The 28,000-nt window shown below is 36.4% G+C and overlaps 1 protein-coding gene across 3 annotated transcripts in view; it reads right to left on the bottom strand.

The window, feature by feature from the left end:
* The window catches only part of LOC150081502 (transcription factor 12-like), a 621,638-nt gene that overhangs the window by 115,602 nt on the left and 478,036 nt on the right, over positions 1–28,000 (bottom strand). For all 3 annotated transcript variants that reach the window (XR_016547303.1, XM_090379956.1, XM_090379957.1), the window contains exons 9-10: positions 24,750–24,828; positions 15,506–15,585 (exon numbers count right to left, since the gene is read on the bottom strand). Coding sequence is in view for 2 of the 3 variants with exons in the window: in XM_090379956.1 (XP_090236082.1) it covers positions 15,506–15,585; positions 24,750–24,828 (159 nt within the window). In the remaining variant the exon portion in view is untranslated. The remainder of the gene's footprint in view (positions 1–15,505; positions 15,586–24,749; positions 24,829–28,000) is intronic.

Below are 28,000 nucleotides of genomic sequence, written 5' to 3'. Positions count from 1 at the left end.
GATACTGTTGCACATGTAAGACTACTGTACAAATTGGAGCAGAATGGTATTAAGGGTAAGTTGCTACAATGGATAAAAGGCTGGTTGAGGTGGGAGAAGACAGACGGTGGTAATCAATCTTCAATCAATGCTCTTCGTGGACTAATTCTATTAGGGGAGTCCCAAAGGGTTCAGTGTTGGGTCCATTGTTGTTTTCTATATTTATCAATGATATTGATATTAGTGTCGAAGTTTGCAGATGATACAAAGGTTGGCAGGGTTGTTAATGGCAGTGTGCGACTGCAACAACATCTAGAAAATTTGGGAAGATGGCCGAGAAGTGGCAACTGAAGTTTAACATTGACAAATGCAAAGTACTGCAGAGGAACATACCAACTGTGTGGTACTACATTTAGGGTGGTAGAAAACGAAAAAGACCTGGGAGTAATTGTGCAGTCAGATATGAAGTTTTCTGAGCAATGCAGACAGGCTGCCAGAGCAGGTCATGGGGTTTTGTCAATGATATACAGGAATTTTGCTAGCAGGGAAAAGGAGATGATTGTCCCTCTGTATAAGGCAATGGTCAGGCCAAGCCTTGAGTACTGCATACAGGTCTGGAGGCCTCATTTTAGGAAGGATGTAGATTTGCTTGAGCGTGTACAGAGAAGGGCAACAAGATTGGTGAGGGGAATGAAGGGATCCTCTTACCAAGAGAGGCTTAAGTTCTGCAAATTGCAGTGGCTGGAGACTAGGCACCTGCGCGGTGATCTGATTGAGGTCTAAAAGGCCTTGAATGGGTTGAGCACACTGAATTCTGATGGGATTCTTCCACTTGTTCAGATTACAAACTTAAGGGGGCATAAATTCAAATTGAAGAAAGACAGCTGTACAATAGATGTGCGGAAATTTGCCTTTAGCCAGCAGGTGGTTAATTGCTGGAACAAACTTTCATCTGTCGTTGTGGAAGTTGACAGGTTAAATAAATTTAAGGAGGAACTGGACAAACATTTAGAGGGAATTGTTGTGTGAAATTTTTTTTTTTTTTTGGCTGATACTACATAAGCTCATATGCTTGCTTTCTTGCATCACATGCCACGATTACTATCCCTCCACCCCCACCACACACAAACACATATAATATAGTTTTAAAAGTGTTCAAACAATTTTACAGAAAGCTTTATTCTATTGTAGACACACACACACACAGGCAAAATAACAAAACTAACTAGAAAACCAAAATTAATCATCCACCCGTGCAAGCATTTTATATGCCCCTTGTATTATTTTAAAAAAAAGTAAATAATAATACAATATATTCAAAATTATAATCATCTGTTAGCAAAAAGTGCATAAAGGTCCTGCAAAATTTACTTATAAATAGAAGTGCCTGTTTTATAATAACATAAATCTGCATGAATTTTGATTTGTGAAAGAAAGAATTTTGTTTTCCTGAAAAAATGTGATGACTTATGAAAAACAATTCAGTTTAATGTTTTCATACCTCATGAGAGATTTCTCTGAAATGCAACAAGATAATGGTAGTGAAGTGCTATAGCTACCTACTAGTATGGCATTGTTCTAATATAGCAGCATAAACAAACTAAAGAGATGGAATTAAAAGATTTAAAATATAGTAGAAAATAAAGAATAAAAAGGATGAAAATGAAAGCTGATACTTCATGACAGGAAGCACAACTATGAAGAACCTTGCACAAGGTGGTGCAACTGGTAAAAAGTATTCTTTCTTTTCTTTTGGATAACCAAAGAACAGGAAAACCTTTTCATTAGAGTAGTATTGACCATGCGAATTCCAAACAGCTGTATTTTAGAAATGGCCTGTTTGGGGGAAAGTGAACTAGAATGGATACCCTATATGACAGTAAAAGACTGGTAAACCAATTGTTCTCTTCTACCAGTCTTTGAGATGTGGCCTCCAGACATGGTTATTATATTCCAAATATGGTTGCACCATCATCTTACAGAGAGACAATTGTCCCCTAATTTGTACTTGCAAAATTCCAATAAATCACAGACAGAATAACCACGTGCCTTCTTTCCACCTGCTTACACAGTAAACTTCATCATTCTGTATCATCATCCAAGTCTTTATCACCATAAACTTCCTTTAATTCCTCTCCACGACCCCAATCTACAAATTACTCCTAGGTTAATGTTACTAGATGCAATATTTTGAATCTAGTAATATCAAACTTTAGCTATCATTTTTCAGACTATACTTGTAATTGGTACAAATTTAAAAATTTTAAGCTCTTGAAAATGGATTAAACAGAACTTTTTTACTAAATCAACATAAGAAACTCTGTTAAATAAATAGTTTTAATAGTCCTAGAACATTTCTTAGCTTATTTTTAAATTTAGCTAGGGATTTAGTAAATTACAACTTAATATTGTATGGGCTTGGAAAGCAGTGATTTCAGCACAAATATCATGTCTCATAATTAGTAACTTGTAATGTAGTGCACTGTAGTAGCAATTATAGTAAATAAATAGTTTAAAGTTTCAACTCACATAGGACAGCATTTAGAAACATAATAGCATAGCACGTATTATGTAAAAAATCTGGTAACAGCATGCGTTGTTATACGCTTACCTCTTAGTTGATGGGATAATTTTAATTATGCAAGCTTCAAACAAGAGAAATAAAGCAAAAAGCTCAAAGTAGCAAGAATACAATGGTGGTTCAGGAGAGAACTGTTGATGGAAGTTCTCTTGTGAATTTTAACTACATTTGTTATGTTAACCGTGGCTGTTGTTATTGTTGTTGTTATTTGGTTTTTAGGAGCATTAGCAACTAAGGCCATAGTGCTCGGGGATATGCGGTGGTCATTCCCTGACCTTTCCACATCCTCCGTATTTGGTGGTGACGGGCTCGAACCCCGGTCTAATCAAGAAGCGTGTGCTACGCACTGCTGCTCCTTCCCACGTGGCTACGGAGGTGCCGTTAACCGTGGTCTTTTTGCAGAGTTACCTATAGTGGGATATATGACCATGGGAATATCATTGTGAGCTTGTATTGTAAAGAGTGTGAGAATCTTAGGTGCCAAATGGGAGCTTCAGAAATAGCAGAACCAATACCCTTGAAGAAATTAAAAATAGGGACATGTCAAATACTCAGCCACCCAGCACAACTCAGGAGAATACCCTCACACAACACAAGGCACAAAGCAATCCTCCATAGGATAGTTCATTGCTCCCACAGGTAGGTAGCTGTTGACAGCGACTCTATTGTCAGGGAATGGCAAATAATCTTTGTGAAAATGATATGTGGAATAGGACCAGGATGTGTCTGCCCAGAGCAAAAGTTAGCATTAGAATTAGTAGAGGTATATGATGCAAAAAAGCAAGCTTATATAGCATCAGCCAAATAAAAAAATAAATTTAAAAAATAAAAAACAAACAAACCTTCCCATTTCACCCATCCATTCACTCCAAATGCTTGTCTAGTTCTGCCTTGAACTTATTTAAGTTGTCGACCAGCACTATGACAGATGGAAGTTTGTGGAACTATCAACCACCCACTCGCTAAAGGCAAAGTCGTAGAGCCGATATCATCTTTTAAGGGCAAAAAGGTGACACTGTTATACTTATTGATATTATGAAAAGGATACCTAAGGATTTACTTAAAAAAGTACAAGACAATGCTGACAAAAAAAGCCATGAGTAAGGATTAAATTTGAACACATCTACAATTCTGCCCAGATATGATGGGGGGTACACAATGAGAGCCTTGTCAATCTATCTGGCTCTGGAGAGATTGTTTCTACGGGGATAGAATAGACTTAAATAGACGGGATGAAAGCATATTTGCTTATGCTATCAACGCAGTGTTAAGTGGGTCAAAAAGCTGCTAGTTGGGAGGAATACCCAGACTAATAGATCAGCAATAGGCAGAGATACAAGTGATTCTTGCACTGCTTATAATGGAACATGAAGCAGCCTGGAAAGCAAAGTGTTAAGGGATTTTAAGGTGTGCTGGGGTCCTCCATGGAACAAGAAAATACATTATTGTATTTAAGGGTTTTGGCACACGGGCCTCTTGAACCATATTGTGCCTGTTCATGATTTACTTATGACTAATTCTACACATTATTATGATCAGAGACAATTATAAAAAATTTATGCATTTCAAACAGTTCTTCGAAATTTGCATTATTGCCAAGAATATGTAATAAAGTTAAGGGTTTCTACAAGTTGGATAGGGAGTTAAAGGTGGATTTTCAGATAGCTAATTGTTGGACACATTCAACGAGATTAATGTTTGTTGTTATCAACAACTGGCAAAAAAACACTAAGGAAGGTTCTCTCCAATAAGAAAATACAGATGAGTTTGATGGGAATGACCGATGCAGTCTTGTCAGAATCACTTCTTCTCACCTCCTTCTCCTGAAACAAGATGCCCACAGCTGTGGCTCTTTTGTCTGCAGCAGTTCATTATTAATTTGAGTTTGCTAGAGTTGAGACCATTGTTTCCTACATGTTTGAATAATAGATTTGTAGTCAGTGTGGGACACTTTCAGTTGACAGGAAAATCCAGTGTCAAGATGTTTAGCAGTGTCATCCACACATTTATTACCTGGGATGTGAACATGACCAGGGAATCAAAAGAAGGTAACCTTCTGGTTGGCTGTTTGATAGTGAAATAATATAGATAAGATCTCTTTGAGAATGGGATGAGAGAGAGAAAAAGTAGATTGAATGGCAGTGATTACACTTAAGAGTTTATATATATCAGAGATTGCTTGATATGGGGTTGTTTGTGTTATCTAGAGCTAGTTTTATTGCAAACAATTCTGCAGTGCAGATACTGCATTCAGTAGGAAGAGACAAAGCTACTGAAAAGGTGGAAAAAACTGCTGCAGCACCTACAGTGGGTCTGTTTTGGCACCATCAGTATAGACTGATGGTGCCAAAACATGTTTTCTAAGGAATGTGCTTTAAGTAGTTGCTGAAAGTTGGTATTTGTAGGGAGGATTTTCCCCATTTTACTAAGAAATTGCTGCAAAGAGGTGAGAAATGAGTCTAGGGAAGTTCAGGAGTAGCAAGATCTTGGAATATATTCTGGAAGTTAATGTCCCAACTGAGCATTAAATATTGCATTTGAAGCCCTGCAGGGCAGTTTTCATTATGTTTATTGTGGTACAGCATGGCATATTGAGGGTCAAACAGATACTACTAGCTGGGGTGGGATAGAATACTTTTAATCTTTGCTGCACAGTTAGACAAAAAACATTTTCTCCTGAGATGTAGAGGAAGTTCTTTTGCCTCAATATACAGGCTGTGGACCGGATATGTTCTGAAGGCTCCACAGCTATTCTAAGGGCACTATGCATGATGATGTTCAGCCGTAATAGATAATTTTCCTACTGGAGTCATAGTCACGTGATCCATAATTCAAGTGCAACCTTATTAAGGTTCTAGAGAGATTTAGGAGGGAGCTTCTTTCAGCAACCCAGGACATGTGGAGACAGCTCCTAGAATGTTTAGTTTTTTTAAAGGCAAGTTGTTTGAAGATAAGCTATAAGAGTAGCAAAATTAACTTTATTATTTAAATATAACCCGAATAGATGAAAATTGTTGAGAACAGGAATCAGGCTGTTTTTTAAATATATTTCTGGATCCGGATGTAGTTTGTATTTTTTACAGAATTGAGTTGCAGTGCATTTCTTTTCTGCTAGGGAATAACCATTCCATAGTGCCTACAATTCTATTTTAGCTATGGAAATTTGAAGTTGCCTTTCAATGGTATTCATAGTTTGGGATTGACAAGATATAATAAGATTGTCAGCAAATAAGTATGCTTCTACTGTATTTGGTACATCCTGTGTCATGTTTGTAATTCTTATAATGTTGCACTGAGGATGGAACTCTGCAATATAACTTCCTCTTGTTCAATGATTTCAATATATTGTTTATGTATCTAACCTGAAACATTCTATGGCATAGGAAGCTTTGTATAAATTGGGGTAACCGACCACTCAAGCTGAAAGAATGAAGATCTTGAAGTACACCATATCGCCAGGTGGTATCGAAGGCTTTCTCAATATCGAGAATAATCATGATTAGATGTTGTCTCCTTATGAAGGCATTATAGATGTTTGCTTCTGCTTTTATCATCACATCTAATGTGGACTGATTCTTTTGAAACCCGTACTGGGTTACTGCCTAGCAAGTTGTTAGTTTCCAGGAGCCATGTTAGCTGCCTGTGAACCATTTTTTCTAGTCCATTGCTTAGAAAAAAAAAAAAAAAAAAAAAAAAAAAAAAAATCAGTGAAATCCGCCTGTAGTTATGTGAAAAGGTACGATCCTTTATATTCACAATTCAGTGACACCAGAAGTTCGGGTAAGTATTTTCTAAACATTTCGATAGTAATATTTTAACAATTTTCTTTTTGCTCTGTTGTTTAGCTGTTTTGACATTATGCAGCAGATCCCATCTGGACCAGCAACACTACTGGATGTTTTATTAAGAGACCCTGAAAGCACTGTTAATATGAATGGCTGGTTGTATGGGTTGTATAAACTGTCATAGAAAAATTTATTTTATGCTGTTCTGCAGCTTCTTTAATTTGCTGAAATATTGGTTCATACTTGGATACTGCTGATACAGTAGCAAATGATTTGGCTAAGGCATTTGCTATTTCTTCCAGAGAGGACAACTCCTTTCCTTTCCAGTTTGGTATTGAAGCTGGGGACTGCCCATATTTTCCATCATTTGTATTTTCCTACAGATGAGTCTGATATCAGTGTCCTTATTTATACTTGAGGAAAAGCTAACCCAGGCATCTTTCTTTGCTTTTCTTCTTATTTGATAGAACTTGGTTTTCAGTCTTTTAAAGTTAATTAGGTTACTAGTTGCTGGGAATTTTCAAAACAAATTCCGAGCTCTATTTTTTTTTTTTTTTTTTCCTGTTTAGTGTGTGAACAATCCTAATTACACCAATAATTACCACTTTTGCATTTCTCCTGCATAGAATTTGGTATTGTAGCTTGTAATATATTTGATTAGTAATATGTTCTGTGACATTATCTATTGGCTGGGATTGTACTATTTTGTCATGTAACTGGACATGAGAGGCATATTTGTTCCAGTGTGCTCTATGAAAATTTCCAAGTGGAGCAATGGGGTGAAGGAGAGTTTACCCGTATTTCTAGCTTGCAGAGAATTGGTAGATGATCACTATTTAATGGGTTTTAAAACATACCACTCTGTATTGGTATGTGGAGGGAGAACAAACTGAAAGTTCTATTGCACTCATGAATCCTGTAGAAAAATGAATATAGACTCACCAGTGTTCAAAAAGGTAAGTTGGCAAGCTTCAAGAAGGGATTCTATTAGTTTACCTCTCTTGTTGATTTTTGAAGATACCCACAGCAAATGATGAGCAATGAAGTCTCTGAGTAAGCAGAATGGAGATGGTAGCTGGTCTATTAGATTTTATAGGTCAGCTGAAGAGAACAAAAAATTAGGAGGGATATCTATATATATGCTATTGTAAGAGTCATGCCAATTACAGTGTGCACTGCCACTACTTCAAAAGGAGTCTGAAGAACAACATGTTTGTATGGGACAGTTGTTTCTAACAAGAACCACCACCCCTCCATGGGTTGGCGAGTCAAGACTCCTATCTCGTCTGAAGACTAATATTTAATGGTAGGTCACACTTGTGGATTTAAACAGGTTTCCTGTAGGGATATGCCTGCTGGTTAATAGCAGTTGATGAGATCATGTAAATTGTCTTTTGTATTAGGAAAGCCTCTATAATTCTATTCAATGATTCTTTCCATTATGTGATTTTGTTGGTTGTTTTGTTTCTGACTACTTTTTGGTTGTTAAGAAAATAAGGATGTGTCATGTCCATCTCATCGGTTGCATGAAGTTCTAAAATTCCGTCATCTGAATCATTCTGTTGATCAATATCCATTTGGTTGAAAATGGTAGTTGCAGTATCATGGTTTCTGTCACTTTTGGTTTTGCTGTTGGAGGCATATTGGCAATTAGAGTATTACTGGCTTGTTCAGTTTTTTGCTGTGTAGGACACTGTTTGGAAGTAGAGAGCATGAACATACTCAACTGGTGATAGATATATTTGGAGGAGCTGTTATGTCTGTTTGAATACCTGACTTTAATGTTGAGTAGCTGCGGCATATACATTCTTGGGCTCTGTTCTGATTATTTCTCTTCTCGCCTCTGAATATGTGACTTTGTTCTCCACTTTATATATATATCTGGATTTTTCTCCTTGCTTCCAAGGGGAAAAATCCTGGCTTTCTCCAAATTTTTTTTCATATTTTGGAGAAAGCCGGGTGATTACCTTTAAAATGTGGTGGTAGCATTGCAACCAGATTGACTGTGCTCCTTTTATCCACAATTAGGACATATTGCCTCATATCGACATGCAGTTTGTGAGCATGCATATTTTTGGCACGTAGCACCTGATTGGGCTCGTGATATAAGGACAGACATTGCACCGAGATAGCCTACTTTGACAGATGTTGGTAGGATGAGAGAGCTAAAAGTGGTGTTATGATCCTTGTTGGATGACTCTTTATTCATCTAGCTCTTGGACAATTTCCTCCTCTGATACAGTTAATAAGTCCTATTCCCTGATTACTCCCTTTAAGGAGTTTAGGGTGGCATGGGGAGTAACTGTGCAGAATGCTGGGATTTCGTGGTATCTACCAGAAGATCCCCAGACTGGAGTCACCTTACTGATTTTGGTGAACATGCAGCAGACTCAATGCACTTCTGCACAAGGAATGGAGATAGTTTACTCAGAGGCTAGTCTAATAGAGTGCAGAATGAGGAATACTGGTATCTCCTCTTGAAGGATTATTTTCAACCTCCTAGAGTAAGAAAAGTCATTTTCGGTGTCATTTGTATCTAGTCTTAAGCTTGGCGACTCTAGCTCGGAGAGGCAGAAGCAATGCAGCTAGAGTGACCAAGCGGTATAAAAGTTAGTATGTTGGTTTAATGGAAAAAAGGGTTACTTACGGGGGGGGGGGGGGAGTCAGTTTTCCTTTCTAAAACTTACTTACAATTCATAAGACTAAGTTTACTATTAATTAATGGGAACATAAAAGTCTTTTACAACTGAATCAAAACTATTTTTGAAAAAGATACTCTAGAAATCATTCAGAGAATCATTTGGCCATTTTGGGTTATTAAGAGTGAAAACTGATGCATGCATGCATACATGCACCTAATGCTAGGTGCATAGTGAATAACTTTGAGGAATCTGAAGTACTGGTTAAGTCATTAAATGCAGCAATTGTAGGAATGTGGGGGGGGGGAGGGGGAGAGAGAGATGGTGTCACTCAGATATAAGGATGCAGAACTTGAATATGGGGCATACAATTTATATAGAAAGGACAAGGAGGAGGAGTTTTAGTTAAGAAGCATACAAAACCCAAGGCAGTGCATCCAGCTGACATTGGTGACCAGTGCAAGGTTGAGTCAGTTTGGAGTGACATTAGCAATGGGAAAACAAAAATGAGAGTAGGAGCGTGTCAGATTGAACAACTTAGATGAGTATAATGAACGACAATACAGACAAATAAAGTGACTCAGTACACTTGAACGTCTTATAATAAGGAAGTTTAACTTTCCAGATATTGGCTGGAACTTGTGGGCTGGTCACAAACACTGTATCAAGATTTTTGTGATTTTTTTGAATGACTTTTTTATAGAGCAGCATGTTAAACAGGCAATGAGACAAAGCACTAAGAATCTGCAAATAAAAGAACCACTTAGGTGGCAGTGACTTTTGACTTGGGATTTACTTAAAGATGTAAGTCAACGAAAAAAAGGAATGGCTATTGCTTTCATAAAGTTGACTACAGTGGTCTCACACAGATTTTAAATTCTAGGCAGTGGGACCAACTGATAATGTTACCAACAGCAAATTCTAAATGGGAAACATCCAGGAAAATAACTGTAGAGACTACTAAGCTTTTTATACCAATTAAGAGATACTATTCAAGGTGTACACCTCAATGGGTATCAGATTAACCAATGAGACTCCTGGCAGAAAAGAAAAATACTTGGGATGTATATAAATTATCAGGTGTTACAGAAGCCTACATAAGATATCAACTAGTCTACAATCAAGTCAAAGTTGGTTAGACAAGCTAAGACAGGTTACAAGAAGTCTCTGGCAAAGAACGGAAAGAAATGCAGAAAAGACTTCTTCATTTATGTAAATTCTAGATGGAAGGGGATTAATAACATTGGTCCCCTACTCATGTGAATGGTTTAACTGCTGATGATCCTGCTCAGGTTGCTAACAAACTGAATATATATTTTGCATTTAACAGTCATGCATGACAAACTTTTTAGGAATGCTGAAAGTGTATCAAATTCTAACATGGAGCTAACTGATTTTGTGACAACTGAGAAGAAAAGTGGAAAAGAAAGTAAAAAAAGGTACCTGGGGTAGACAGGATCTATCTACCTTTTTGTGTACCTATTCATATTATATTGGCCCAGCAGTGTGGTGAACAACATGTTTTTGTTTTTTTGAATTCTGCTTAAATAGTACCAATATTTCATCTTTTATAAATGGATTTCAGTACTTATTTTATGTACTTTTTTAAGTTTTAATAAAAAAAATTTTAAAATTTAAAATATGCTATGTTTTCTTTTTTTGAAAATGAAAGGTGTAAAACCTTTCATTTTCAAAAAAGAAAAAAAAAAATAAATAATGCGAAAATTTCAAACAACATTTTAGATAAAATAGAAACATCAACTTATTACTTTAAAAGACTATAACATGAAAAAAATTTCAAACATGCATGCAGATATATTTCTGCTTATTATCTATATAAATATATAAAAAAAAAAAAAATATATATATATATGAATATGAGTTAAGTTGATAGTGGTAAGAGTTTTTAAAAAGTAAAATATACTAGATTATCAGGTAAACCATAAACCATGGCGGGTACCCAACGTGACCTGGAAAAAATCAATCTATGCCATGACATAAGCAATAAAATATAAACATATATAAAAATATTAAAATGCTAATTATGGCAATAAGATACATTGAAAGGGACTTTTTCGAGGGCTAACCCTTTCAATGCATCAACCATAATTAACGAGCTATCCGTTTCTGTAGTCATCGTCCAGCATAACTATGTCCAAATATATGTAAAATAATAGTAAGTTAGTGATGAGAATAAAATTTTGTAGTAAGTTAGAGCCAAATAGTAGTAATAAAATTTTGTTATCTATCTACTTTTTTGTGTACCTATTCATATTATATTGGCCCAGCAGTGTGGTGAACAACATGTTTTTGTTTTTTTGAATTCTGCTTAAATAGTACCAATATTTCATCTTTTATAAATGGATTTCAGTACTTATTTTATGTACTTTTAAAAACTCTTACCACTATCAACTTAACTCATATTCATATTTATACAGACCGATGTAATGTTTAATCGTCCTAGATGGCATTAATTGGTTATGTGACTACTTATAATATTTCTAATATTTATATTTATTATAACATTTAATATTTGCTTTTTCATAGTTGGATGGATATATATATATATATATATATATATATATATATTTGATACCATTAGTTACTTTCTTTTCTGGTTTATTTCAAATTTGGTGCACCTCACTGCATGCAAAATTTGAAACTAGGTACAGTCAGTCCTCGTATAGCACGATAGTTGTGTTCCTAGAAACCCTCGTGCAATGCAAAATCGTGCAATATAAACAACAGGCCCTATGGGAAAAATAGGGTTAGGTGCCGACCACCCAAGATTGAACACACATTGGTAACCAAAACATTACCAAACACAATAATTGTAATAAAATACTTACGTATTTTATAACGATTAAAATATATAATAAAAAATAATACTATATTTTTTATAATATTTATTATTATTATATTATGTTTTATTATAATATAATAAATAATAAAAAATATGTAAGTATTTTTTACAAATAAAATACATATTTTATTACGCCTATTACGTAATAAAATATTGCTACTGCTTTTGCTTCTATCGCAAGCCAACTTGTTTTTTGTTTGATTTTCTATCCAAACAGATGACAGCCGTTCCATCTCTTCCAATTCTTTGTGTCTTAATTTAATGGATTTTAATTATACTTTGAGTTGTTCCTGCTATGAAAGTTGTTTTTATTTTCTCTGCATTCTTTGTAATTCTCGGCGTTGCCTCATTTAGATCTGTAGCACGTGCAATATCACATGGTCTTTCATTTCGCTCAAAGCGTTTCACAGTTTCATATTTTTTCGCTATCGACAGTGGCAGACTGGCCATGAGCCTTACCGGGGAAACCCCGGTGGGCCGAAGGCCAGTGTGATTTTGGCCATAAACGCTAGTGTGAGGACACTACAAATTTTCCCAGGTAAGAATTTTTGACCCAGTCCGCCTCTGTTTATCGATATTGCTTTTTTTTTTTTCTGTCTGAATCTGCAGTGTCTTCACCAGGACGCTTCCTTTTCACGCCTTTTAAATATTTTACTCATTTTTAGGGAATAAAGCACAATTACAAAATTTCGCTCAAAGCAGTCCGCTCTGTTTATCGATATTGCTTTTTTTTTTCTGTCTGAATCTGCAGTGTCTTCACCAGGACGCTTCCTTTTCACACCTTTTAAGTATTTTACTCTTTTTTAGGGAATAAAGCACTATTACAAAATGAGGAGGCACGCTTGATACACATACACAAAGCTGCGCACGTGTAGCAACTGAATAAACAACACCGTAAAGGCAGAGTACACTATTAACACCTCACATTTTACTAAAGCACATTTCTTGGGGTTACTACCATAAAACAATTTCCAGTTGCATTTCTGCTAGTGGAATCTGTTATAAACTGGTAGTAAACTCGATCTAATTGCATACCGATAGCTGGAATTGTGTTTGTTTTTACGTTATTATGGTGAAATGTGTTTCCCCTTCACTGATATAAAAAACAAATACATTTTTAGAATCTTCCCTTCATTCCTATCGTGTTGCGTTCAGTTGGGGTGATTCCGCGTTCGACTGGCATTTCTTGTAAACACAAAGGCGAATCGTGCATAAGCGAATTCGGTTCGTGTTATATAAGATATCATTCCCCTATTTATAAATCGTTTATGATCGAATTCGTGTAATGTAAACATGTGTTATACGAGGACTGACTGTATCTTGTTTCTGCAGTATAACAGCCATCTGGAGAGAATACCAAGTTTTGTATTATCATCTTTACTTGGTGAAAACAATGATAAATTTTGGAAAAACAAATAGAATAAGACTGTAGATATTTACTGAACTAGTAGGAGAAGAAGGAAAAAAAGTAACTTGAAATTTAAACAAACACCATGTTCTTATCACATTACTCTTCAAGTAAACAGCCAAATAGTTGCAAAGATGGTGGCTGATCACCTCACAGGATCTCGCTTTAGAAACTCCAGCAATTAAAGTCTGTCTATATTTAGGAAGGTACCAAAAAACTTTCAGATTTTTAATCACTGATTAAGGGTTAATGCAGGTATGTTACTTTTGAAGTCCACCATTCGGGTGACCTGCCACTACCACTACCACTAGGTTAAGTGAGGCAACAAAAGGAAATAAGCAAACCTTTTAGCCATAATTATGAGAACACTTTCGAATTAAGGGGAGGTTCCTACAGATTTCAAATGTACAAATGTCTCTCCTATTCACAAAGTGGGGTCAAAGGGTGATGTAAGTGATTACACAATTGCTAGCTTGCCTTCTGTTCCAGGGAAAATAATGGAGTCACTGGTAATAGATGTAATGCAGTGCACTGCAATCACAACATGGAGTCTTAAGGGGTGATCTTGTTTGAACAATTTAATTCGATACTATGATGCAGTAACAAAAGAATAGGATGCAAAAAATAACTCTGACATCATATACTGATTTTAAAAAAGCTTTAGACACTGTTCCACATAAAATACATCTACGTATTGTAGAAGTGTGGCATTAGGGGCAAGTTATTTCTACTTGGACTATCATTAGTGGAGTTCCCTAGGATTCAGTGCAAGGTCCACTGTTTTCTATATTCATTAATGATACTATTGAAGGCTTAACATCTAAGGCTGCAGTTGATATGAAGGTTTGCAGAATTGTTAATAACAGTGATCAGGGTATGCTACAACAAAATCTAGAAAAATCAGGTAGATAGTTTGCAGGATTGTTAATAACGGTTATCAGAGTATGCTAAAACAAAATCTAGAAAAATCAGGTAGATAGGCTAAGAAATGACAAATGCAAGGTACTGCATATGGGTAGCAGTAATCCACAATTGTGTGTTACCACACTCAGGCTGGTGGGAAATGAAAAAGAACTGTGGGTAATTGTTTTTTTTTTTTTTTTTTTTTTTTGATTTGGTAGTTGTTGGCGCATCGGCTTCTGTGGCCATATTGCACCTCCCAAGGTTTTTGCAGTACTTTGATCCACGCCCGAGGCGGGAATCGAACCCGCGACCTTTGGGTTGCCGGGCAGGTACTTTACCCACTCGGCTAGCCCGGTCGGCGTGGGTAATTGTGCAGTCAGACATGCAGTTTTCTTAGCAGCAGAGAGGGGCTGCTAGGAAAGCTCATGGAGTTTTGCCAACAGGGATAAGGAGGCAATGGTTAGGCCACATCTTGAGTACAGGTCTGGATGCCTCATTTTAGGATATATGTGGATCCGTTGGATAGGAGTAGAGAAGAGCAATAAGATCAGTGAGGGGAATAACAGGGTGCTCTTACCAAGAAGTGATGTATTTAAGACTTTGAATGTACTGAGTAAGCTGCATACTGATGGCATGCCTCATCTTCCTTCAGCTACATATGGGAGAGAACATAAATTCAAATTAAGTAAGGATGGTTTCAGGATAGATGTGCAGAAAGTTTATATTTGGAACAAATTTCCATTTGGTGCTGTGGAAATGGATAGTTTGAAATAATTCAATGAAGAACCAGATAAACTGCTAGATGGAATAACAAGCAATGCTAGAAGGGGTTTTTTTTTTTTTTTTTGGCTGATGCTGTATAAGTTGTTTCTTGTATCATTTTCCACTCCTAAAACTAATACTAAAATTTTTTAAAGCAGTCTATGCTTGTTCTTTATTAACGAGCATTAATAAACATATTAGTACTCATTAACATTAAGTGCTCTTTAAAAATTGAAATTTGACCATTTTAAAAGTGGTGCACAGTTTATACAGCAAGTAAAATACAGCAACCTGCTGTAATATGAACTGTGCGCTACTTAAAATATCTGAAAATGACAACAAAGTTTTGGAACATTTGAAAACCTTATGATTGTACAAGGATAAAAAAGAAGAGAGAGAGAGACTATTCTCACAAAACTGTAAGAAATTTATTATTTCTTTTCTGTTAAGTAATGAAATATATCCTGCAGGATAAGCTATACAGGTGTTAAAAAAAGCAAAAAATAATTAGTTTCAACATGGCCCTTGAAATAAACACATTTATTTATTTTTTATGGAAATAAACTATATGAAAAGTAGTCTTACTAATGAATGACCAAGTCCATCTGTGTAGGTAGAAGATTGAGGAACTGCTTGGGAGCTGCCACGAGGCCAGTGGGATACGCCTAAATATGTGGAGAAAGAGTACATTTTACAATCTTTCATTCTTTCAGTAGGAACAGCCAGATCACTACCAGCTCCAAGTATAAATAATTCTCTATTGTATAAATAATTTTATAAGAAAGTATAGTGCAATTAAAATTAATCTATTTATAAGATCATCCTTCATCTGAAATACCAGGGGAGAAGGAATAATTCCCTATTCAATGATTTGTTTAGAAAAATGAATATAGTAATTTTGAATTACTACTGAATTTCAAAAAAAAAAAAAAAAAAACTTATTAGTAAGTGGATTATTCAGGTTATCTGTTCATGTACAGAGAAAGATTACAATGAAACCTGCATAAAACTGTTGGCTTGTAGACAGGAAAAAGTTTTTTTATGAAAACCCCAAACACGAGAAGTATTAGAACCTATTGCACTTAGTACCATGCTGGGTTGGAGGTTGAGAAGACGAAAGAAGATATTTGTTGACATTAGACTTGAACTCTGTAGACTGTAATTTTCAAGAAATAGGTATGAAGGAAGGTTGTTCCAGAAAACAGCACTTGAATAAATAAACAAGGAAGATGAAAAGTTGGTTCTGTGAGTTTGAAATTGGACAGTAAATGGATGTTGGCTGGTGGTGGCACGTGTTTGGACTGTTTTGAAAGAGAGAGCGGAAATTATAGAAGCCAATTCAGAAGAATGGTGCCCGTGGAAGTATCTGTAGAAAAGGCATGCAGCAGAAACAGTACATCTATGAGACAGTGAGTGGAGAGACTCTGTTAGAGAGGAGTCATTAATTAACCTAACTGCCCTCTTCTGAATGGAATCTAGAAGCCTGAGGGAGGTTTGGGGGGGGCACCGCCCAAGATGTGGGAACAATATTCCATGGTAGGGCAGATTTGCGATTTGTACAGAGTGAACAGCTATTTGGAAGAAAAGTAATGCTGAGAGCGAAAGAGAAAACCAAGTTTTTTAGATGCAGGGGAAGCAATATTTGTAATGTGCTTGTGCCAAGAGAGATTAGAAGTCAGGGTAATCCCCAAAAGAGATATATCATTTTGCCTAGAAATCGGAGTGTCACTAAAGATAAGCATAGGAACAGAAGAATCCTTTTTGCGAGATATAAGACAAGACTGAGGTTTAGAAGGATTGAAATCAACTAACTTGTCTTTGCCCCACTGGAGATGGGCATTTAAGGAATTGGTAGTGGATATTCGAGAAGTTGAAGCTGATTGAGCAGGGCAAGGTTTCCCAAAATGGAAAGTGGAATGCAATGTGCTATCATCGATAAAACTATGGATACGATTTCCAGTCAATGGAAGAAGGTCATTAATATACAAGAGGGAAAAGAGTGGGGGAAAGAACTGAACCTTGGGGAACACCAACATTAGTGGAGAAGTTAGAAGACAGAGAGCCATCTACCATCACCCACAGTGAGCGATCAGAGAGAAAACTGGATAACCAATTACAAAAACCAGTTGGCAAACCATAAGATGGAAGCTTGTTTAGAAGACCTTTATGCCAAACACGATCGAAAACCTCTGAGATGTCAAGAGCAACTACTTCTGTTTCACCAAACTTTTCCATTGAATTTGTCCATAAATGGGTAACATAAGCCAGAATATCACCATGGATCAATACTGACGGAATCCATACTGGTGATCGTTGATCAGACAGAAGGTTTCTAGGTAGTTTAAGAGTTGGCGATTAATTGATTTCTACATTATTTTAGAAAGAGTAGAAGTAATTGCAATGGGACAATAATTGGATGGGAGGGACTTGTCACCCTTTTTAGGAACTGGCTGGATATGAGCAAATTTCCAAGCAGAAGGAAAAACACCTTTGGAATAAGATAGTGAAAAAAGGCAACAAAGAACAAGAGTAAGTTCAGGAGCACAGGTTTTGAGAACAAGTGGAGAAATACCATCAGGACCTGGAACTTTCTTAGCATCGAAATTCGCCAAAATCCTTCTGACATCCTTTTCACGGAAGGCCACAGGAGGCATTGAATGGTGCATGTTGGGAATGGTGGGAGGTGTTTTACCAAGATCATTAATACATGAGTTGGAAGAAAAATGGGATGCTAATAGATCAGCTTCATCCTTGACTGAAGTGAAAACAGAACCATCTGGTTTTTACTGAGGTGGGAGCAGAGATGGGCAAAAGTTGCGGCCAATAGCTTTGGCAAGAGACCAGAATGCTCAGCTACCATTACGGCAAGAAGCAAGTTTTATACTCTTAGCCTGTTCAAACTCTAGTTTGGACTGATTAATAACTGCTTTACAATTGTTGGTGTAGGCAGAAAATGAAACTGAAGAAACAAGCCAAGTACGATATGCAACATTCTTCTTTTGAACAGCCTTAACACATTTATTGGAAAACCAAAGTTTAGAGAAAGGAAGTGATTTTAAAGTGGAGTGTGGAATAAAGGATTCCATTCCTACAAGAATAATTCCACTGACGCGACCTGAGCAAACGTTGAAATCAGAAGTTTCGAAACAGTAGTCCAACCAAGGAAAAGAAGAAAAGAAATCTGGCAGGTCATCCCATTTTGCATTCTTGTAATGCTAAACGATAAAAAGTTGGGAATAGCCATGAGACAAACGCTCCATTGGAGAAGAGACAATCACCAAGTTGTGATCTGAGGTGCCTAAAGGGCCACTCACTTCGACCGTGTACTTGGAAGGGTTGTTTGTGAGAAAAAGATCAAGCGTGTTGGTTGTATGGTTAGGATTGTCCGGTATTCATGTAGGTAAATGAACAATCTGTGCAAGATCATTAAATTGCAAAAGCCTCTGCATCTAGACCAGTTGGGTAAGTGTGACTAGAAAACAGCAGCCAGCTGGAGTTGTGAACATTAAAATCACCAAGGAAAATTACCTCACTGTTAGGAAAGTTGGACTGGAGAAAGTCAAGTTGCAAAGAGAGGAAGTCAAAAAGCTCCAAATGATTAGTGGAGTTGGGAGAACGGTAGAGACAACAGATGAATTTGACACAATGAGGTAGAGAGATTTTAAACCAAAGAAGATTGAAGAGAGGAAATTCCAAGTTACCAATTCTCTGACAGGGAATATTGGAACGGACATATGTACAAGTGCCACGTTTGAGGCGAAAGGAATCATACAGTGAATAATTTGGGAAACTGAGATGAGCAGTAGTTGAATTAACCGATAACTGAGATTCTGTCAGAAAAAATATATGGTGTTTGGAAGACTGCAAGTGGAAATGGACATCGTTGAGATTAGAATTGAGACCACGTACATCTGTGAAATGAACTAGGAAGTGTTGTCATTATGGGCAATTATGCCGCATATAATTGTGTCATAATATTTATGCAATTACAAAACAACTTTAATATATGTTACTGAATACTCACTTCAAATTGGTTGGAGCATGGCAAAAACCTTTATGACCGCTTTGAAGTGGAATCTTCACCATAATAGCTATGATGCTCTTTTTGGGAGAATGGGCTACTATTCCCCCCCCCCTTCCCAAGAATTTTCTGGGTGATTTTTTTAGATTTGAATTGTATAAACTAAACTTCATGTGATGAGATCATAAATAAAAAAAATGAAGAGCTGGTTTCTATTTATTAAAAAAAAACAGAGAAAGCCATTTTCTCGGGTTTTTTTTTTTTTTTTTTTTTTTTTTTACCATGTATATGCCCAACATCCTGAAAAAGGCCTCTGAGGTTGGGCAAATTTATATTTTAGAAATATAGACTCATACACCAACCATGAAAATATAAGAATTTTACTGTAACTAAAATATTTACAAATAAAATAAAATAAATATTTACAAAAACTGCTATTATATTAAATTAAATTATGTACACTGTTAAAAAAAAAAAACATTAAAACTATGATGAAATCCTTGCGATAAAATACACTAAAATAAACCGGATTAAAAGCGATAAAAATCTGGAGCTTTTGGAAGCATCGGCTTCCTTCCTCAGCAGTAACAAAACTTCCTGCAGCACGTCCTAATATAACAGGCTCACGGTACTTATACACGTGGTTCAGTTGGCGCATGGTCTGAGCTGGAAGCGGAAACAGCTCGGGAACAGTTCAAGCAAAACCGTTCATCTGTACTTAGGATGATAGTTTCAAACAGAGGATGCATACGCATGCCTCTGTCCCTATTCATAATATTGTGGTCAGATGAACAGATTCGTAGACTCTCGAGCCATTTACGGTTCCAGAACCCATGAGCTCGATCCACAATAACCGCATCCTCTGGGGAGATTTGATGCTGCTTCTCCCAAAAATGTTCGGCCAAGCAGACTTATTGTAATCAGCAGTTTTCATAACATTTGCATGTTCCCCCAGACGATCTTTGAGCCGTCGTTTTGTCTCGCCCACATAACATTCCCCACAATCCGGGCATTTTATCCTGTATACTACTCCACTACTCAGGTCCTTTGCTATTGGGTCTTTTACCTGAGACAACACTTGTGCAACCTCCGCCTGGGAAGCTGCACACAGCGTGTTTTATAACCCCACAAAACTCTAGCAAGATGCCCAGTAAGGCCCGGATAGTAAGGAATGTATGCATTCCTTACTATAGCAATAGCAAAGGACCTGAGTAGTGGAGTAGTATACAGGATAAAATGCCTGGATTGTGGGGAATGTTATGTGGACGAGACAAATATTAATATAAGTATTATAAAAAGGGATTACGAATTACAGAACCAAAAAATATATATATATAAATAAATTAAATGTGTTACAAGAAATATAAGGACAACACAATTTGTGGATTTATTGGCTGAATGTTTTCTGCAGCAGCATGTTTCAGAGCCAACCAGAGAGGGTAATACTCTTGATGTTACCAACACTAAATTCTAAGTTGGAAGCATTCAAGTAATTAATCGTGGAAGCTACTAGACTTTCCATACCTATTAATAAATATTGTTCAAGGTTTAGGCCTAAATGGTTGTCAAATGAACTAATGAGACTCGTGATAGAGAACAAGAATGCATGGGATGCATATAAATTATCATGCAACACAGAGGCTTATGGCAGATATAAGCTAGTCTGTAATCAAGTCACGCAGGCAAAGGTAGATTACGAGAAATCTTTGGCAAAGGATGCTAAGAAAAACAGCAAAGATTTCTTTACTTATACAAACTCTAAAAGGAAGGGGATGAATCAGATTGGTCCACTTGATATCGATGGTTCGACTGTTGATGATCCGGCTCAGATAGCAAACAAACTAAATGAGTATTTTGCACCTACATTCACACACGAGGAGTTATTAAGGAAGGAAAATGCCAGAAGTTTATAAAATTGTAACATGGTGCATAATGATTTTGTAATTATTGAGAGCAAAGTGGAGGAGAAATTGATGAAGATAAACATAAGAAAGGCACTTGGGGTGGATGGGATCTATCCAGTTATATTAAAGGAGGCAGCAATGGAAGTAAGCAAGCCCTTAACCATAATTATGAAAGCTTCCTTGAATTCAGGGGAGGTACATATGGACTGAAGATGTGCAAATATGACCCCAATTCAAAAAGCAGGATCAAAGGGCGACAAGTATTTACAGACCAGTTAGTTTAAACTTCTGTTCCATGGAAATTAATGGAGGCACTGGTTAAAGAAGCACTGCAGGATCATCTAGACAAGACTGCAACAATCATTCAGACACAACATGGGTTTGTTAAGGGAAAGTCTTATCTGACAAATTTGATTGGATATTATGATGTGGTTACAAAGGACCTGGACGCAAAAAATAATTTTGATATCATATACTTGGATTTCAGGAAATCTCTTGACACTGTTGCGCAGGGAAGACTACTGTAAAAATTGGAGCAGAATGGTATTAAGGGTAAGTTGCTACAATGGATAAAAGTGTGGTTGGGTGGAAGAAGACAGAGGGTGGTAATTAATGGACACTGCTCTTTGTGGAATAATGTTATTAGTGGAGTCCCACAGGGTTCAGCGTTGGGGCCACTGTTGTTTGTATATTTATCAATGATATAGATGAAGGTATATCAGGCTTAGTGATCAAAGTTTGAAGATGATACAAAAGTTGATAGGGTTGTTAACGACAGTAATGGAAGTGTGCTACTGCAGCAGGATCTAGATAATTTGGGCGGATGGGCTGAGAAGTGGCAATTGAAGTTTAACATTGAAAAATGCAAAGTACTACATATGGGTAGAAGTAACTTCAGAGGAATGTACCAACTGTGTGGTACTATACTTAGGGTGGTAGAAAATGAAAAAGACCTGGGAGTAATTGTGCAGTCAGATATGAAGTTTTCTGAGCAATGCAGACAGGCTGCAAGAGCAGGTCATGGGCTTTTGTTAATGATATACAGGAATTTTGCTAGTAGGGAAAAGGAGGTGATTATCTCTTTGTATAAGGCAATGGTCAGGCCACGCCTTGAGTACTGCGTACAGGTTGTTGTTGTTGTTGTTGTTATTTGGTTTTTAGGAGCATTAGCAACTAATGTCATATTGCTCCAGGAATATGCAGTGGTCATTCCATGACCTTTCTGCAAAAAGGAGGATCAAAGGGTGATACAAGTAATTATAGACCCATTAGCTAACTTCTGTTCCAGGGAAATTAATGGAGGCACTGGTTAAAGAAGCACTGCAGCATCATCATCCAGACAAGATTTCAGTTATAGTTCAGGCACAAGATGGGTTTGTTAAGGGGAAGTCTTGTCTGACTAATTTGATTAGATACTATGCCGTGGTCACAAAGGAACTGGATGCAAAGAACAATTTTGATATCATATACAATACTTGGATCTTAGGAAGGCTTTTAATACTGTTTCACAGGGAAGACTGCTGTACAAATTGGAGCAATGTGGCATTAAGGGCAAGTTGCTGCTAAGGAAAAAGGGATGGCTGAGTGGGAGAAAACAGAGAGTGGTAATCAGTGGACACTGCTCTTCGTGGACTAATGTTATTGTTGTTGTTATTTGGTTTTTAGGAGCATTAGCAACTAAGGCCATATTGCTCCGTGAATATGCGGTAGTTATTCCCTGACCTTTCCGCATCCTCTGTATTTGGTGGTGACGGGCTCAAACCCCGGTCTAATCAAGAAGCGTGTGCTACGCACTACTGCTCCTTCCCACCTGGCTACGGAGGCACCCTGCGTACAAGTCTGGAGGCCTCATTTTAAGAAAGGATATAGATTTGCTTGAGTGTGTACAGAGAAAGGCAATAAGATTGGTGAGGGGAATGAAGGGATCCTCTTACAAGAGAGGCTTAAGTTCTGCAAATTGCAGTGGCTAGAGACTAGGCACCTGTGAGGTGATCTGATTGAGGTGTATAAGGCCTTGAATGGGTTGAGCACACTGAATTCTGATGGGATTCTTCCACTTGCTGAGATTACAAACCTAAGGGAGCATAAATTCAAATTGAGGAAAGACAGCTGTAGAATAGATATGCAGAAATTTGCCTTTATCCATCGGGTGGTTAATTGCTGGAACAAACTTCCATCTGTCATTATGGAAGTTTGTGAGAAAATGGTTGTGCGAATTTTAAAAAAAAAATTTTATTATTATTTGTTTTTTTTTTATTTATTCATTTTATTTATTTTTTTTTTTGGCTGATGCTACATAAGCTCATATACTTGCTTTCTTGTATCACATATCTACAGTAAACCCCTGCTATTCGCGGTATCTGTATTCGCGGTCGCTGATTTAATATAAAATGAAACCTAAAAAAATGTGAATTTTAAAGCGGCGTGAACATTTTCCGCCATAAAAAAACATGGGCGTGGCTAAAATTATAATTCCCGGTCAAAACAGCGCTCGGTGGATGGGGGAGAGGAGTGACAAAATCGCGAGAGTGGATGTTTCTCGCTAATCCTTGTTCGGTACGTGTTATGCGCTTTCCATGAAGGTTTCGTCATTTGTTTTTAATTTATATGCTTATAAATTGAATAAATTTATCAATTTATAAATTGATATACTGTACTTACAAAAGTGATAAATCTACCGTTTTGCAGTGTAAAACAGATTTTTTCGAGTGTGTTAACGGAAGAAAGTGACTTTATTGTGGACAAGTTCTTTCTAACCCGCACAAAAATATGGCTACAAATAACAAGGGAAATGTGAAAATATCAAAGAAGGTGATGACATTAGCGAATAAAATTGAGTTATTAGACAAAATTTCTAATGGTGAAAGTGTCTCCTCAGTGGCAAAACATTATAAAATCACTGAGTCAACGGTACGATCAATCCAAAAATCGGAAGAAAAAATCCGCCGTAGTGTCCATGAAAATACGCTAATTGCTTCAAAAATTTGCTCTGTAACTCGTGATGTTAAATTAGAAAAAATGAAAAAAGCTTTAAATCTGTGGATAGAAGACCGAACTCAAAATAAAATTCCGTTAAGTTCACCCATCATTCGTGAAAAGACAAAACTCCTTTATCAACACTTTAGCGAAACTGGTGATAGCACTGGCGGGATAAGTTTTTTAGCTAGCAAAGGCGCTGGTTTGAAAGATTTGTTTGAAATTTCTAATAAATATTACATTTAATATTAAATTGTTTCTTATTTTCATTTCGATGCCATATGCTTGCATTTCACTATGTACTGTCTATGTACATAGTCATATTATGAAGGTACATATAATACATACATATACAAAATTTTAGACTAGTTTTTCTTATATATTTCATACTTTGGAACGGAACCCCTTTATTACTACAGGAGCCATAACTCAGTATTCGCGTTTTCGGTATTCGCAGCATTTCTCAGGAACGTAACCCCCGCGAATAGCGGGGGTTTACTGTATTACTATTACATTCATTTGTCATCATATTCCAGTCAGAGTCAATCACTCTTTTCTCGTCAGATACCAAAACTGAATCCTTAAGTTTGTTCTGAAAAATCGTAAGCTAATAGCAAATTATGTTGGTATATTAAATGTGTTCAGTGTGGACAGGTTTTGTTTCCTGCATTAGTGAGACAATACACTTATATTATTTTATTAATCACAATGCAATTAGTGTTTTTCACTTAAGTTAAGAATTAAACAATCGATATGTCTTTAACTCAATATATTGCACCATGATAGAAATATATATATTTTTTAAAAAAAAAAGCATTAATATAAGTATTATAAAAAGGGTATTCAAAGAGATTAGGAATTACAGAACCAAAAAATAAATAAATATAAATAAATAAAATGTGTTACAAGAAATATAAGGAATACAAACCTGAAAGTGGAGGCGGTGTGCTTACAGGGGTGGAAGGGGTTGATGAAAAGCTGCTATTAGTATGTTCTGTGGAGTAGATCTGTGGGGAAAAATCAAGATTGTCATTCTCATAGTTATGATAAAAACAATGATAACTGGCTATCCTAAAATCGCCCCAATCACCTTAAAGAACATTTTATCAGTTCTAACATGGTAAAAGACAGTGTGCAAAGAGTAAATACAGATAAATTATTCAAATCACCCAAACAAGATACTCCTCACCCGTGCCTTGGCTTTCTTTAATTTCAGAAATACATTGATGGCATTTTTAGCATGTGACAAAAAAAAATAAATAAATAAAAATAAAACCAGCTGACACACACAATTTTAATTTAAAAATTGTAAAATCTAAATTGTTACATATAATTCAATTTTAACATAAAATTCAAAAATTTCAGCCCAAATACGACTTAACAGCCTAAAAGAAATGTAAATGAGAAAGGCCCTGGACCTTTTAATTGAAACACCCCATACATATCATTAAGAAAATATGGCACAAGGAGGATATGAAGCTGGACACACATGTTATCCTATGCTAACTTGTTTGGCAGAGCCAAAAAAAGGTTAAGCATGGGTCAACTACAGAGCAATGAAAAGTTCTGAAGCCTAAAACAGTCATAAGTTAATTTGTAATACTACCTCAGCAATCACTAGCTGAAAGAGTAAAGAAAAGAGAAGGAATTTTACACTTATGTAAATAAAAAAAAGTGCAAATGAAATTCACCCCTTATTTAATCATTGTATAAAAGTCATTTATGACCCAGCTGATGAAATGAATAGCAACTTCATGTTGATCTTCACAAATGAAAGTACCTTCACGGTTCGTTAGTAGAATAAATTGTACTAGCGAACCTGAGTAATGTGAAATCAATGATATGAAAATTACAGGAGCCTGTTCACTAGAAAACCTTTTGAGTGTAAATGCAAAGCCCACAGAATAGATGGGATATTCACAGTTACTTTGAGCTTGGACGGAAGAAAATGAAGATCATTAAAGTTAATTATGAGGGATTCACTGAATTCAGTGACTATTCACCTGGACAGGAGAAGTGTAAATATAACATCAATCCATAAATGACATGGGGAAAACAAAGTGGACAACTGCAGACTTGTCTCATTTCTTGCAAAAAAGAATCTACTGCTCCTATGCTTATCTTTGATGACATTCAGAATTTTAGAGAAGGTCACAGGAATTACCTTGACTTCTAATTTCTCTCTTGGCAATATTACTTCTGCATAAAAAAAAAGGGGGAGTTCTAAATTTTTGCTCTCAGCATTACACTTTTTCTGAATAATTACCCACACTGTATTAAGGGTTTATGCCTCAGTCTGCAAGAGAATTAGACTACGTACAAGTTAGTGCAAATGCATCATATTAATACACAGCTAAACTCTGAATTAGCAAATTTTTGCAAGGCAGCATCGTTTAAGTTATATCTCATATTGTGAATACTTTCATAATGAGTTGCAATAATATTGCACTACTTTGAATAAGTAACGCTTCACCAAAAGGAGATAACTGTTGTTACTTATTCTCAGTGGATACCACCACCCAGACAGCACCGTTTCAGGGCTATTTGGCCCTTCTTTGGTGGGTGGGTGGGTTGGTACCCTAGTGATGTAATGATGGCAAAACAGTTATGAAGTATAACTCCACAATATAAGAGATGCCTGATGGTGTATAAGATGAATTAAGACTAAAATGCATTAAGTGCTTATGCCTCAGGCTGCAAGAGAGTACTCACAAAAGAAGGGCCAAATAGCCCTGAAAGGGTGCTGTCTGGGTGGTGATATCTGCACAAGAATAAGTAACAACAGTCTTCTCCTTTGGTGAAGCGTTACTTATTCGAAGTAGTGCAATATTATGGCAACTCGTTGTGAAGGTATTCACAAAATGAGATATAACTAGATAAGTTATAGAATATCTTAAATACTGCTGTGATTGGACTAAGTTCAATAGCAAAGCTTAATTATACGGTACTAACCTTAGATGATTTGCAGTGGTTACCTGAGGAGGGTTGGAAGAAATAATTTTGGAAAATAATTTTGGCGTTTAAATAATTTAGAATTTACATGGGTTAATCAGTAAGGATACGGGATTAAATTAATTAAAAATTAAAACGGAATTAAAATATACGCAAGGAAGTAGAAGTGCACAACTCCGTCCTTGGTTGTCATTGAAGAATTAATTGTACTAAGAACTCTAAAATATGTGAAAACCGGTGGGCCAAAAGTCATAACGGTTGACTTTCGTTTTTTTAAAAGGTCGTCAGTTGGCAATATTAAGCAAGGAGAGAATGAGTATTGTATTTAAAAGAATTTCTATGTTCCCATGATGCTCTTTGTGACATGTGGGAATCTTAGGTGTGTGAGATTCCAGACCAGGGAAAGGTTGGAGAGTAGTTTCACATTTATGATGTTTAATTTAGAGTGACGGCGGAACCATTCTATAGCGAGGGCTTCATATTGAAGAATTTTGTAACTGGTTGTTAATTTTATAATGGTAATAGCTGAATCAACTAGAGGGGTGTGGTTGTGAGAATGCACGTGTAGAGTAAGTTCAGTACTGGATTGCCCTGTTCTGAAATTGTATGTAGTGGTGATAAGCTCTTGAGTTGGAGGTTTTTGTGGAACCGAACTTGGTAGTGGTGCGTCCGATGTAGCAGGCATTGCAGTTTTGCTGGCATTTAATTAAATATATGATATTATTCATGCCGCCTATCGGGTATTTATATGTTTCTTTATATGTGTTGAATAATGACCCGAGTTTGTTATATGAAGAAAATATCAGAGTAATGTCAGTGCCTGCGAACACCCGATGGAATTGTCTGGCGAGACTACTGTGATAAGGGAGAATGATGCACGTGCTCCATTTTGTGTTATGTTTGGGAGAATTATTGGTGTTGTGTTTAGCAGTGGAAATAATGTGTTGAATTAATTGAAACGGATATTTTCTGGACATGAACTTTTTTGTGAGATATTGTAGTTCAATAGATAAGTCATCTTGTGATGAGCTGTATTTTATAGCGTTGTGGATTTGGTTATAAAGAACAGCTTTTTTTGTACTAAGTGGGTGGTGTGCGTTTTTTATAAAAATCTTGGTTCCCAGTTTGGTGCCTGTTTTGTATATTGTAAGGTTAAGGAAGTTGATTTGTTTATTAACTTCTGTTTCAAGTGTATATTTCAGTCTATCATGTATTGAGTTAAACTTA

Source organism: Mastigoproctus giganteus, chromosome 8, assembly GCF_048544385.1.
Source record: "Mastigoproctus giganteus isolate SK-2022 chromosome 8, ASM4854438v1, whole genome shotgun sequence".
In the NCBI taxonomy this organism is placed as follows: domain Eukaryota; kingdom Metazoa; phylum Arthropoda; class Arachnida; order Uropygi; family Thelyphonidae; genus Mastigoproctus; species Mastigoproctus giganteus.
This window is presented reverse-complemented; position numbering and strand designations above follow the sequence as displayed.